Source organism: Montipora capricornis, chromosome 9 (assembly GCF_036669925.1).
Source record: "Montipora capricornis isolate CH-2021 chromosome 9, ASM3666992v2, whole genome shotgun sequence".
Taxonomy (NCBI): domain Eukaryota; kingdom Metazoa; phylum Cnidaria; class Anthozoa; order Scleractinia; family Acroporidae; genus Montipora; species Montipora capricornis.
In genome coordinates this window covers 15,269,387-15,284,386 of record NC_090891.1, presented here as the reverse complement: position 1 = coordinate 15,284,386, position 15,000 = coordinate 15,269,387, and the positions used below count along the sequence as shown (strand labels likewise).

General features: G+C 38.5%; 1 protein-coding gene across 2 annotated transcripts in view; it reads left to right on the top strand.

Moving 5' to 3' along the window:
* LOC138015036 (uncharacterized) overlaps positions 1–15,000 on the top strand; it is a 234,725-nt gene that overhangs the window by 88,656 nt on the left and 131,069 nt on the right. For both annotated transcript variants that reach the window (XM_068861936.1, XM_068861935.1), the window contains exons 16-21: positions 547–619; positions 5,577–5,648; positions 9,790–10,040; positions 10,368–10,476; positions 11,352–11,573; positions 13,057–13,179. In XM_068861936.1, coding sequence (XP_068718037.1) covers positions 547–619; positions 5,577–5,648; positions 9,790–10,040; positions 10,368–10,476; positions 11,352–11,573; positions 13,057–13,179 — 850 coding nt within the window. The remainder of the gene's footprint in view (positions 1–546; positions 620–5,576; positions 5,649–9,789; positions 10,041–10,367; positions 10,477–11,351; positions 11,574–13,056; positions 13,180–15,000) is intronic.

Below are 15,000 nucleotides of genomic sequence, written 5' to 3'. Positions count from 1 at the left end.
TGATTCATGCGATATCGGTTTTGAGCGTAAAATTTACCGTGGAATTCACTAGTTAGGCAATGAATTTTTCTATAGAAGAAAGCAAAGAAAATGATTTAATTATTTAAAGCAGTAACCGGAAACATCAAAAGGCGGACAATTGGAAACGTTTTATTTTCACCAACCCTACAGGCAGTAAGAATAAATAACCAGAGAGCTTCGCTTTTAGGCTTGGCTAAATCTATATACTATCTTCTCTTAGTGTGGTTAAAATTTCTGGGTTGAAAAACGGCAAAGTCTCGAAGGTTCTGGTATTCCTTTTTGTTAATGTCTTTCTAACCTTGTTTTCTCGGTCTGTCCTGTAAGATACGGGATCCCCGTTTTAGTGTTTTGTTCGTTAAAGCCCGATTTGAGACATAAATCAACAGGAAAAAATTCGATCCATAACTCACAGTACGGACCTTGATCCTGGTTAGTAAGCACTCGAATTCAACACATGACGAGAAAGTTCGCATCTACATGTAGACACAGTCATTTATTAATGATTGTTATTTCTTAAATCGACAGATACATTACTGGTTTACAAGTGACTTAAAGGCGAAGAAAGGACGACGGAAAATTGCTGACATCGATGTCAAAGGTCAGATCTTTGTTTTGGGGATCCAACCATTAGGTGTCTATATGTTGTGGTTTCATTTTGTTTTTGGTTTGAGTTTTTCAAACCAGTTTAACTTTTATAAAACCTCCCATTTTAAAACATCTGGACATATTTTTGTACTTCATTAAAACACTTTATGGAGTATGTATTAAATAAACCAATGAAATTATTTTAAGAATATTATGATGATGAATTGTCACCTCTGATGCTATCAAAGACAAATATTGCTGTATGTAAACAATAAATGTTAGTGATTAGGGTTAAGCACCCATTTTAATGCTTTCAATAACTGTGAGTTGAGGGTTAGCAATCAAACCAAAATATGAAGGGGTAGTTTCTAAAGAAACTGTGGTGCTGCGTCGGTGGGGAAGTAGTATACAAAAATTAGGTTTTATCAACGGAGTTGATAATGTAAATTGGCCACCGTACAGAGATTCTAAAAGATGACGTTTCAAGCATTAGCCCTTCATCACAGCGAATCGAGGGATTATGGGTTACGTGTAGTTTTTATAGTAGAGTAGGAGCTGCGCTATTGGTGGTAACATGGCAACGTGAGAAATAGGAATATATTAGTTAAATGAAAAGCGTTCGTTAATACCGTGAGGATTAAGGGTGCCGATTTGAAAGATGAATTTTTGTTCCAGATTCTTGCGGCTTTCCGTCGTACCTAGATGTAGGGAAAGGCCGCAGATAGCCATGTGTTTTTTGGAGTGGTTAGGCAGATTAAAATGGCGAGCGACTGGCTTAGATGCATCCTTGTCATTCTTCTCAACATCGCGAAGGTGTTCGCGGAATCGGTCACCTAGTCGTCTACCTGTGTCACCAATGTATAATTTATTGCATAACGAACAGGTTATGCAATAAATGACATTTGCGGAGGTACATGTGAAACGATCGGTGATCTTAACAGATCACTTAGGTCCCGGTATCTTGCTAGTGTTAACAATGAAACGACAAGTTTTGCATCGTGAGTGCGCGCATTTGAAAGTGGCGGGTTGGTCGTTAGTTTTGAGCGCGCTTCTAACTAAAAAGTTGCCTACGTTTTTGTCGCGTTTGAATGAAATAAGTGGAGGTTGCGAAAAGATTCTACCAGTCTCGGGATCATTTTGGAGTAATTTAAAATTACTAAGAATGATGCTTTTGACTGCGTGATTAACATGGTCACAAAATAAGGAAACGGGATCTCAGTCAAGGAGGACAGGCAAGAAGAGAGGCCTAAAAATGTACGAAAATTAATACAATGATTGTGGACGCCAATTTAACCCTATATTTGCAGCGGGAAATGAACATCCTCATCAAATCATTTCAAAACAATAAATTACTTTTTTATCAAGTTATCTAACAGAAGTTGAGAATTTTTTATCTGGGGTGTTATAACATCGACTACTTCAACATGACAGCATAAACCAGACTGGTATGCATCTCCCATGTTGCACAATATGTAATCAAGCTGTGGAAAAAGACAGAGCAATTCTTACCTCTAGAGGAAGAGTTGGTGTTAATCGAGCTAGCAAAGGAGGAAGGGACTCCATTATTGTTGTAAAAGACGATAGCGTCCATACAGAGTGCCGACAGAGATATACCCACCCAACTTCCATTACGCAATCTAGGCGTCATGGTGTGCAAAGCAGACCCCACCCAAACAACTCTTCGTTCATGGGAAGGTTCGCAGTTTCATTTGGCAAAGGACTGCTTGTTTTGTGGAACAGAAACCAGTAAAGAGGAGGAAAGAAGAACGTCCAGGGAATATATACAGTACGAGCCAACAATATACAAAAGAGTCTGTTAAGCGCATGCGAAGAAAGGGGAGATGAGTGGGCTGAGGTGGTATGCGCAAGGATTCAAAGCGTTCATGATCTCCTGCAGCCGATGCCACATACCATCATGCATGTCGTACAAATTCCACGACAAAATGGGTATCCCAAGACCTTTTATCACCAAATAGCCTGAAAGCAAAAAGAGGAAACTCAAGCGCCCAGTAGACCAGGATGAGAATGGCACCTTTCTTAATGTAGTTCAGGGGAAATGACGACGAACAGGTGTCTATTTCTGAATTGACTTAAAAAATTCAAGAGTATCTTGGTGGGTCAGCTACTAGTAGTTCCTAGAGCAACCGCTATTTGAAATATCGGATGATAAGAGCATTTTGCCGGAAAGGTTATAATCACGAATAAACACGGAAATGCAAACATTGTCACACTCAGAAAAACTGCTGCCTCGATTTTAAAGAAGTTTCAGGAGCAGCAAAAAGAGCACGATGATCCAGATCAAGAGAAACTAGAGGTTATGAAAGCTGCAGCTAAGTTTATACGCAGTGATATTGAACATGGCTTCTGACAGCATTTACATAAACACCCAATTAACTGCAGAATTTCTTCCCCTGCTCTCCCCCTCAGGGAACTCTTTCCGATAGGTCTTTCAATTTTCGTAACAACATCAAAGATCTTTTGGTGATCTTTGTCCCCCAACAAGGCTTAACAAGGCACTTAAAATGGCCCTTGGAGGTCTAGGTTTTCTCCCTAGCTGTCTGGTAAACAAGCCCGTAATACTTCTCCTTATTATGTTTGACATATGCGGTCGTACTCTGTGGGTTTCCAGCATTTACAATGCCTCACAACCTATTTAACTCTGTTATAGGACGTGACGCGTAGGCTCGTAACCGCCTCCACTGACTGCCTTCTTATGCAGTCTCTGAATTACAAAATGGGTCCTTAGAAGACTTCAGTGTAAAGGATAAAAAAAATGTATAATTCACTATTTCCCTCACAGTGTGTTCACCTGCTGCTATTTAACAGTCACAGCACAACTGCTGAAGCTAACTCCCGAAGCTGAGCCGGTTGCTCAGCTTCATCTTGCCCCTGTCGCCCTGCCTGAATTGCTGGCGGGTCTGCTGGTTCAGGAGCTGGACCAAGGAGCAGGGTCGTCAGGAAATTGCATTTGGACTCCTTGTTCAGTCATCGTTTGTCCAGCTACCAGAAAATCGAGTACGTTGTATAAAAAAGAAAACAAAAACACGAAACCAGTATTTATCATAGCAGTGACATAATTGCACGTCAAGTTGTCGAATTAGCCATGAAAAACTCGTTCTTTTAGCTTATTCCAACTTCGCATATAATTATGAGTGTTTTAATATTGGTTCATGTTATTGAAAGTAAAGCATTCTTTCACATGTTGGATAAAGGGGTTTAGTTTGTGAAGGAGCGGTGGATAAGTAAAATAAAGAAAAGAGTTTATCAACTGAGTTGCTATGGTAAATTAACCACTGAAAAGAAGTTTGAAAGGTGACATTTTGAGGATGACCCCTTCGTCAGAGCTAAACCCCTTTTTGTTCTTCACATTTAGAACTACTTTCCATTATGAAAAAACAATGATGTTCTTTAATGATTTATTTGGCAATATAATTTGTTTATTACAATTAAGATTCATACATATTACCTCAGATTTTCAATTATTAATAGAGCAGTATACAACTACTAGAAAGTAACTGCATTTACGTTAACAATGGTATTATTTGTACTGTTACAATATTAATAAACGTCTTTATATTTAAGGGAAATTACTCATTTTACAACATGGCCAGTTTACAAACTAATGTAAAGGAATTTTGTTTGGAATAATCGAAAGTAAGATTAGCAGCACTGCACAGATTTAATCTAGTAGGAGAAATGAGTGATTGGTTTTCTCCAAACTTGATAAGTACTCGAGCATTTATAATGTTACTTTTCCTAAAAGCATATTGCGGGTACAACGGTGACCTATTACGGTTCAGTCGATCTCTTTCAAAGAAATGAATGCTGGAGTTGCCATTGGCTGTTGGGCATTTTTTGTGCATGGAGTGGGCACATTTTGACGTAAGTGTTAACAACTTTCTGGCTGATTCCTGCATAATTTCTTGAAGCCAATTTTGTCTTCTGTGACAAATGCGACTGTGTACTTGGGACAAGACTTGAAACAGTTCCCCTTTTGCAAGTACCTTCTTGCTGCTTCTCGTGAAAAGTTTGCCGCTGCTGTAAACCCATTTCTTTCTAGTTAATTGCCTTCTGTTGTTCCCATTTTGTTATTTGTTTCAGCTCAGATCGATCCTTGTTTCCTGAAAGGCCGAGTTTCTTCTTCATTTTTTGTTTGGCCTAGTTGTAAAAATCATCCTTCCATTGATTTGTGCTCAAGTCTTTTGTCCTTAGGTGGCTTTTCAATAACCCTGTAGTTCTCTATAGAAATCGATTCATTTTATCCCTGCTAGACTCACCACATGTGGCTCTGGCGTCAAATTGTGCGTACGTGAATAAATCAAAATTTAGACCGAGAGTGGCCTGGGATCAATAATAAAACATTCATTGATAAATTATGTTGGGAAATTTTACGTGGTCAAGTGTATAAAAGAGTGGGCAGCAGATCCGGAGGTAAGGAGCTCAAGGTCTGGTGAGTGTGCAGAAACGTCTTCAGAAATGTGAAATTAATGTCTAAGGGAAGTGTTGTAGAGATGGTGGGCAAAGGAGTGGTCAAGGAACGGGGCCTACCTACAAGGGTAAGGGGGGAGAGATGTGTGAAGGAAGGGTGGGGTAAGATAGATGTGAAGATCAGGGAGGGGTAGGAAAAGTAGAATGAAGAAAAGGAACAGCTCCTTCTTTTTAGACTGCCAAAAAACCAAACCCTCTTTTTTATTTGCACCCCCAACAAAGGAAACTTCATTTTTTCGACAGTTGATTTAATAAACCAGTTTTTAAAAAATTAAATTGTTTTCAAAAAAATGCAAACCAAAAAATAAATTAAACCACAACATCTATGTTCATAATTTGTTTATACCTAAGGACATTTTGTACCCTGGACACACATGCACCATAATTGAATAACATAAGCCAGTCGTAATTAAGACTATAAATAACTAGAATTAAATCATGGTAGTCTAACAGTTTGAAATTGCTTCAATTTTTTTTTGTAGTGGCCTTGATCACACAGCTTACTTTTTCCAAAGATTACGGCGATTGGACAAACAGTGGGTGGAAAATTTCAGGTAACAAGGGCAACAGACTCTTCCGGCACCATTTAGCACGAAACCTTGATCAGTTCTCACGATACAAAGAAGCCTTAGTGACAAGTAAAGGAAACTGGTTTTTTGTAACTTTGGCTCTTCCTCTTCAAAAAAGTAGTCGTAAAATGATGAGACCTTAACCAAATAACGATAGTATATAGTATAACACGATTAAAAAATGGTAAGTGTTACTGCCAAATCACTCGAATAATCGCAGTAACCTTCCAACACCACGGAGACTGAATGTGCATAAGTATTTATTCACACGATGAAGCAGAGTAGAAACGATGCGGATTGAAACTGCGACAAAATAAAAGTTACAAAGAATAATTGATTTGGGCGAAGCAAAAAGAACCTATTACAGACAATAGAATTAACTAACAGGAAACGATGATACTTACATTGTTACGACTATTACAAAACTTCATGAAGGACAAATGCTTGAAGCGAAAAGACTTAAACTGCACTCAGACTACTTTAACAGCTAACTGCGTGTAGCGCGACTTCGAGGGCCAAAGGGAACCTTAAATGAAAGAACCTAAGTTTATATTCTACGAGACTAAATTGTGTAAAAACGAGAAAACTAAGGGTGTAAATGGTGGTACAAGAGAAACAATAGTGCAAAAAACTTCGAGGAATAGAAACAACAGACACTAACGAACTGGAAACCAAAAAATGCTAATTAAGGCAGTAAAGACAAAGGGACTTCAACACTAGCGGAACAAGAATAAAGAAAACATGCTTAGACCTTTCAGTAAGTTCCAATATTTGGCAAATTATAACAATATTAAGTTCCTAGAAAAATGCGACTACACGTGGTGAATAACTGCAAATATGAAAGAAACTGCATTCTTTTCCGATGCAAAAAAATTGCAGAGGGTCTAAGGAACGAAGAGAAAACTACAACTAGCCATGAAAAATTCCTGCATTCCAATACGCAGTGGCACAGACCCAGAACGTTGCACCGCATATGAGGCCCACTGCACTAAAAGAAGGCCGAGATTGTAAAGCACCAACTGAAATTTCACATGCTGCCAATGAATGAGTATAAGGTCTTTAGCCCCTAAGGTCAATACAAAAAAAAAGAAAAGTTTGCGTGGATCATTCAAGAACATAACATTCCTAATTCACCACAAACAGTTCTGCTGTGCTGGCTGAGACTAAGCAGGAAAGGAGGCCCAGCTATGTTTTTAAATCATGACAAAACTAGGTGAAGATTCCCTTTTGCCAATAGTGCCTGAAAATTTTGTTTTATTTTTTCACATTAATAATGGTGATCATTTGACTGGTTTTTCTTAAATCCCGGAATAATGGAAAAGACACTGACATTCAATGATAGATTGATGCTGCTCTGGTTTCAAGAAAATTGAATGTTGCTTAAAAATTTAATTTGAATTATAACATGCTTTTCAGAAAACGCGCGCTCTGATTTTCTAATAAGTGGATCCATTTACGAGTTGCACGTATTCCAGAAGACTTTTTGCCGGCAACATTTTTTTCGCCATGTTCCAAGTTTTCACAAGATAATCTTCTGGACATGACAATTTTACGCCGAAGCACCAATAGAATCACGGCCAAAACGAAAGCGGCTCTTAAGTTCGTCTTCAGAAAAGTTTGTTAAGTCGATGTCATGCATCCTATACTTCTTTTCTTGACAAGGAACCACCAAAAGAACAAACAATAAGTCCGCCATTGTGTTGTTTTGAAAAATTTTAATCCAAAGGTTAGTGAGTTAATCCACCTCACTTGGAGTGTTAAATTTATCCCTTGGATAGCACTAATTGTGATTTCAGGAACAGACACTAATCTAAGGATAAATTTTATTCCTGGGTTAAAGGGACTTAATCCAAGATCCGGCCATCCCCTTTTTTTTCTCTGTTTAGCGTCGTACGACCGACCAAAATTTTTGGCATTTTCAAAAATTAAAAAAAAATTGGTAACGCCGCTTTTAAACCATTTTTATGTCGCACAGGAGTTTCAGTGGTTGTCCCACGCATCCACCAACTTTTCCGCTTTATTGATTTTGGATTCAAGTCGTGTTGTTTTCCTGGCTTCACAACTATGATGCTGGGGTACCAGGCCTCCGATTCCGAGACTGCTTATGATTTTTTTTAACGATTTAATAATAATAATAATTGGCAGTGCTAATCACCCTTTACTTGCAGTCTTGAGGACTAAATTACGAAAGGCGCAGCTCACGATATCGGACTGAAAGCATACAAGGGCGCCTCTGGCTGCCGCTATACAGTCCATGTTGTTGTCGCAGCACAGCACCACAGCTAGATGTTAATAAGCTGTGAGTCGATTTTGATGAGGGAGGAAAACCAGAGTACCCGGAGAAAAACCCTCGAGTCAGGTTGACTGAAAGTCAGCCCACATGCAAGCCAAGGCCAGAGATGAACCCCGGCTAGCAGTGGTGGGAGGCTCGAGTAGATAACCACTAAGCCACCCTCATCTTGAATCAGTGGGTTGTGATGTATTTTTTCCCAAAAGAAACATTGTGAAAAATTCAGTTTAAAACCGCTAAAATCGCTTTTCTTTGTTTCCTGCCATAATCTGTGTGAGAGAAATGATTGACGTATCATGTCAATCACACGTGAAAGGTTTGGCTGTCAATTGACAGCTTAGCACATACCCGAACGCTGATTGGCTCAGCATAATTGGCTTTCAAGTATGGGGCGGAATTATTCAGCAGGCCGTGAAGCCAAAATTACAACCTCTCAGACTTCCCGTATCGACGGGTTTTAAGATATCGCTTGCAAATTTTCAGTTCTAACAGATAATTGTACTACCTCAAATCCCATGTAAGGAATTTGGTTTGTCTTTGGAGACTGATTTTATGGCACTTTTTCTGCCCGAATTAATTATGAGATGAGAGTTTCGACTTCGATGCGTAACATTTCCTGCAATTCATAACATTCCAAAATTTCCTCCCACAACGTTGGAGTGTATTCATCTGTGACTAAGATGCAACAAAGTGCGGTTGTTTTTGCAATAAAGCGAAGGTGCAGGAGCTTCTGCAGCAGACTCGGTTGAGTTTGAGGCCTCAAAACTAAAAGCCAATATTCAATACCAAAAGAATAAAACTTTATTTTAAAATAATTCAATCTATTTGCTTTAATACGGTATATAATTTGACCCGACAAGACAATTTTATTTTTCCGTGGACACCTCATTTTCCTTTACCGAGACCTTAAAATATACGCAAACCACAGCATCTGAGCTACGGCCATAACACTGTGGTCAAATGCTGGCGTCCCCAATCGACATGTCATGTCCATTTCAGGCCATCGAAAAGGGCAATCCCTTTCACAGGTACAAAATTGCAGTGATGTGTTATCCAGGGCGCTATCAACCCCAAGCACTAATTGTGCAACCTCAGCTTGCCAAGTGCAAAGTGAGCAGTGGCTTACGTCAAGAAGGAAATCAAAAAATAGATCCTTCACTTGTTGTAAGAGGAGAGCCACCATTTTTTTTTTCAAAATTGCACAATTCAACCCTGCAGTTTGTTTTCAACCGATCGCAGCACATTTAACTTTGTGAGACGATCAATTTTACCTTATTAGCGATAGCATGTCTTGTTTGTTGTGAGCTGAACACTGTACGAAACTTAACTGAGCAGTTTTAAGTTGCATGTTGTCCTGAGATCAATATACAACTCATTGTGATTCAAGTAAAATGTTGATGTGTAGTTTTGCAATTTTTTTGAATGAACATTTTCCCGTGGTTGATCATGGTTTTTCATGTAACACCACACGATTCAAGAAATATTTTCATCCGATATGTTAACTATTCATGCTATTAAAAAAATGGTAAGCGTGCAGCATGTAACTATTCAGTTATGGACGCACTTGAGAGGTTGGATAAGCACTCAAGAAGCTAGAGTAGCAGTCCGCTATCACCTCGCGTGACTCTTGCTCTTCTCTCGAGCTTAGCAACCTCCCGTGTGCGTCCATAACTCGATAGTTGTATGCAGTACACTTACCATTTCTTAATTGTAAGCTACGTTCAAATTTCTTCAAACCAGAGTAACATCAAACTGTGACTGATTGTCAACCTGTTTGCAATTTGAATCTTAACTTTAGACACTGACATGATTTATTTACCTGCTCTTCTTTTTAAGATGGCCACGCTCTGGTCGATGAAGCTCATAATAGTCATATGGAAAGCCCTTTGTTGTCGTGGAAGCCATTTTACAAGAAGGTTGGGCTATGTTTACAGTTTAAGTACCAACTTCCCACTAAGTTCCTCTCTTCTCTAAACGTGCACATCAAAACAGGCCAGGAGGATGCTTTAATCTGGAAATTAAAAGGCCATCAAGGAAGCAAATGGAACAATGCAGCAGTCTCTTGGAAGCCACAAAAGGAAACTCGAGTGAGGAACTTTTCTATATTTGATAGGCAGTCCTCGTATATGTTGACAATTGATATTCTGATCGGCCTATTGGTCCAGGCAATCACTTGCGTTATGACTTTACAATTATTTATTGAGTTCTACCTAATGTAATTTTTTTTGTAACGATATAAGGGTATTAAGGTTGTTGTTGCTGAAAAGGCAGGCCGCAAACCTAAGAGAATCCACATGTGGTCTGAAGTTTACTGTACTAACACTACAACACTGTGGAATCAATGGTGTGAATCAATGGCAAGTTATTCCAATGTTATGACAATGTATTGATGCAAATCTCAAATTATTCTGTAGATCGTATTTGAAGGTTACAGTCCAGTGAATGGTACACCCAGCATTATAATTGACAACATCACGGTAACAACTGAAGACTGCAAACTGATGCCGCAGCATGCATCACCTGGTACATGTAGTCATTAAATGGTGCACTAACATTAAGAAGAGCTCGCTTTCCAACCTTAAGTGCGGTTCAGTTTCTGCTATCAGAGGGATTCCCCTCTTGTAATTATGCCAAAGTATTAAATAATCTCATACTGAGCCATTCGATTTGCACACCGCAGCTCAACATGCTCAACCAAAGTACACTTTATCCTTTATCATGCCCCCTCATTACATGCCAAACCTCAGCAAACCAAGACAAATTCTGTTTAACAAAATTCAAAATAGGTTACATCTTAGGATAGTTAGCGCTCTTTTCAATGGGTTCATTCCTTTGGGATGACCTGAAAAAGGATCACTGATCCAAGATCACTTGGATCATGGTGTATGACAGGGACTGAAAAATCCTTTGATCCGTGATCCAAGTGATCTTGGATCAGTGATCCTTTTTCAGGTCATCCAAGATCGAATTTCGCCCTGCAAGTTTTATTTAGCAAATAAGATTATACCGCATGTCCCTCGCAGTTTAATTTTGATGAAATAGCTCATTTTTGTATTATTTTGTTTGGAATAAAGATATGTGTCAGAAGGTGGTAACATTTCTGCTACTCTACAAGAGGGTTTAGTTACTCTACGTTTCTGAGGTCCTCCAAAATAAGATCATATAAAATTGAGTGGAGAATAGCCTTTAAACGCAAATCCAATAAGGCTTCTCGAAATAAGAATATACTATACCATGGCATACCATACCACGCAAAGACACTTATTGTATCCTGTACCTTCTCGCATTTCTCTTAGTTTTGAACAAGATTTCTTGGGGCAATATGACAAAAATTGTCCCCTTTTCCAAGTTCATGGAAAAGTAGTTTTGTCGATTTTTATTTCCTCTCATTATGTCAGATTTCGTTTGTAAACCAAGTCAATTTCAATGTCTTAATGGTGAGTGCATTAGCTGGACACACCACTGTGATAGTGACGTTAACTGCCTCGATGGATCAGATGAAGTTGATTGCACATGTTTGATCTCAGAGTTCCAATGCCCTTCAGGAGCTTGTGTCTCATCGGATAATTTATGTGATGGGGTAAAACACTGTTTAACTGGGAAAGATGAAAGATCTTGTGGTGAGTTGTTTTCATGTTATTATCATTATTAATAATAATAATAATAATAATAATAAATAATAATAATAATAATAATATTTTTTTAATTTTTTGAACAGAATATTTTTATGTTTTAATAATTCCTATATTAATTGGCCGATTTTTAATTATTAATAAAGTAATAATTAAGAATAAACATTTTAATACTCATAAAAAGCCTTTATACAGACAACGGTGCTAACTATCAAAATCCTATTTACAAAGTTAACTTCTAAAAGAAAAAAGGAAAACATTTCAAAACACCATTCGATTTCTGTTAGCTGAAACAATATTGTTTTCAGGGAAGTAAGCAGCTCGAGTTCAACTATTCCAGCGATTCGTAATAACAAGATAAAAATACAAATTATAAAAAGTCATAGCGTCACAGATAATAATAATAATAATAATAATAATGCAAGATTTAAAAATAGATTGAAAATGATTATCATGAAGCACAGGGATTCACCCGTCTTATCTGTGGAGGCAGTGTGGCCCAGTGGTTAGGGCGCTTGCCTTGAGATCCGGAGATCCCGGGTTCTAGACCCGCTCTGACCACTCGCTGAATTTGTTACTGGTAGTCCCTGGTTCAACTTCCCAGCTGCACTTGTAAATAGCCAGCCAACTGGTTTGCCTCCGGCCAGTTGGGATTCTTAACAGTTGTAGTTGCTGTGTTCTGTTGTTTCGTTGATTCATTGGCCCAGAAAAGCCCCTACAGGGAGAGGTCAATTAAGTATGTATTGTATTGTATCTCGTTTTCTCTTATGTAAGTCTGTCTCTCAAGATTTCCTGTAACCTGTGATCAGGCGATCTCTTCTCCTGATCGCAGGTCAGATTTTTAGCTTATTACAATTATCATTATTAGCAGTAGTAGTGGTAGTAGTAGTATCGAACAATGCACTTTCATGCTGACGGAGACATTACTACAAGAATTAATTGTTTACACATACAAACACATAACAAGAAAAGAACGAAGAGATACGCACTACAAACACCAGATCAAAACAGATAAAAGTTGTTTGTACAACATAGATAAAAACAGATTATTTCAATTAGTTAACAAGAGCTCACGGTTTTGTTAAAATGATAAACAAGTCTGTTTTTCCTTGACATCAAGATATGAAGGTCAATACAATAAACTCTCTTTCCTTTGGCCAACAAACTTAATAGAAGGCAATCGATAACTTTCTACACTAAACAGAAAATGGCATTAATAAGTTTAATTGTCCTGGAAAAAGTGTTGTTTTGAGGCCTTGAAAGGATTACACTAATCGCATTGCATAAATTGCGAATATTAGGGGTTTTCTTATTTATAAAATTCTCTATTTCTGGAATTATTACGTTGAGATGAACAAAGGGCTCTTAATTAGAAGCCATAAAACTAGAATATCAAGCTCTTTCTTGGAAATGTCCCTTGGTCTTTTAGGTAATAAACAGGAGTCTCATTTCCCAAACTCAATATTTGCAGGAGGTACATGCTCCAACAACTTGTTTCAGTGTGTGGATGGCACATGTATTCCCTGGGATACAACTTGTCGCCAAGGCAAGCCTCCAGTTTGTCAAGATGGTTCCCACATGCCTTCTATCTGCGGTTAGTTTTGTAACACCTATTTCTGTATCTATAACTGACTAAAATGGTTTTGACTAAAGGTATTGTCACAGAGTGAGTTGTGCAAATAACAAGAGGCTACAGGCAGGCTACACTTTGTTCAAAGGATGTTTCGCCGACTTTCTTTAAGTTTCAATATTTCAGTGGGTTTTTTTTATGTTACTATATCTTGGTAGATATCCAGTTTCAAACCCGTAGTCCAAAGTCCGTAGTCCAAAGTACACAGTCCACATTCCGTAACCCATTTTAGGGTTAAGTGCGATCGTTGATATTTGTTTACATCTAAAACTGTTTTAGCGGCATTGATTGCAATCAAGTCTCTACGATGATATTTTAAAATATTTAAACCAATACTGCGAGAATTATAAAAAAACGATATCTGTTACAGAGTCATACGATAACCGGATATTGCATTGCGTGCAACGAATACACATAAACTCGTTTCTGGTCACGCAGACGATTCTTTAATACATATTTCTCCATTAATCTATCACATAGTCTTCCGTGGTTTAGTGGTCAATGCGATTGCGACTGTGATTGTGAGTTTGGATACCACTTGAACTGCCTTCTACAAGGCAGAGAAATCTTACACATGCGCAGCCAGAGCGACTTGAAAAAAAACAAGTGATAAAAAGTCTTAAGTCCAAAAACGGAGTCAAAAAGTATACTTTTTCTTTTTTAACAGCTTTATTGGGTTTGACTTTCAAAAAAAAAAAACACACATACACATACAACAGTACAACATCACTCAATAACCTATTGTAGCACTTAATAGGAAGACCCAAAAGGGCAGGTGCGAACGGGACACAAGGTTCCATGCGAGGCACTCCCCTATATTAAAAACTAAATAAATAAATAAATGAATTAATAAAAGGGAGATTTTAAAAAAATAAATACAATAGCTAGCGATGGCAGGGGCAGGTTCTGATCATGGTCCAGGTACAGGTATAGTCGGCATCAAAGGAGGTCCTAAGTAAGTGCATAAGATGAGACATGATAAAGTTCTTGAAGGATTCCGGAGTGGAGAAATTTGAAGTTCCAGAGTTTAACAATTTCGATAAAGTAGGACGACTGATATGTGCTTGTTTTATATAACGGTTTTTTATAACTGTAGGAGGAACTGAGTCTGGTACGGCCATGGCAGGAAAAAGATACAAAATCTTTAAAATTTAGATCAGTAAGATTGTTCAGACATTTGTAGAAAAAGACCATATCTTTGAGTTAGTAGCAAGAGGTTTAGGGCTAGAAGCCTGTTCTTGTAGGACATTTCCCCACAACGAGTTTGTTGGATCTCGTCGCTCTCCTCTGCACTCTTTCAATCTCTGTTTTAAGGGATATTTGCAATGGGGACCAACTTGCGTTGCATAGGACAGCTGTGATTTTACAAGTGCCAGGTAGAGTGTGCGCCTGACTGACAGATCAGTCAGTAGCAGGCATGTGCGTTTCAGAAGCCCAAGTAATCTGTTAGCCTTCCTGACGATGGTGTGGGCATGTTGGTCCCAAGAGCGGGTACGTGTAACAGTAACCCCGACATCTTTTTCATTGGTGACACGCTCAAGCTGGACTTGGTTGAGGTGGTAGTTGTATGTTAGGGGATTCTTTTTACAGGTCACGGTTAGGACTGCACTTGCCTCATCGAGAGTTGGTAAGTCGCCCATTGATTTGATGCTGCAATATACTTTCGTATCGTTGGCGTATAATGGGACCATAATATCATCCACAGTTATTTCCAGGAGATCATTGATAAGGATGGTAAATAAGAAAGGGCCTAGGAGGCTACCTTGAGGGACATCGGAAGTGACT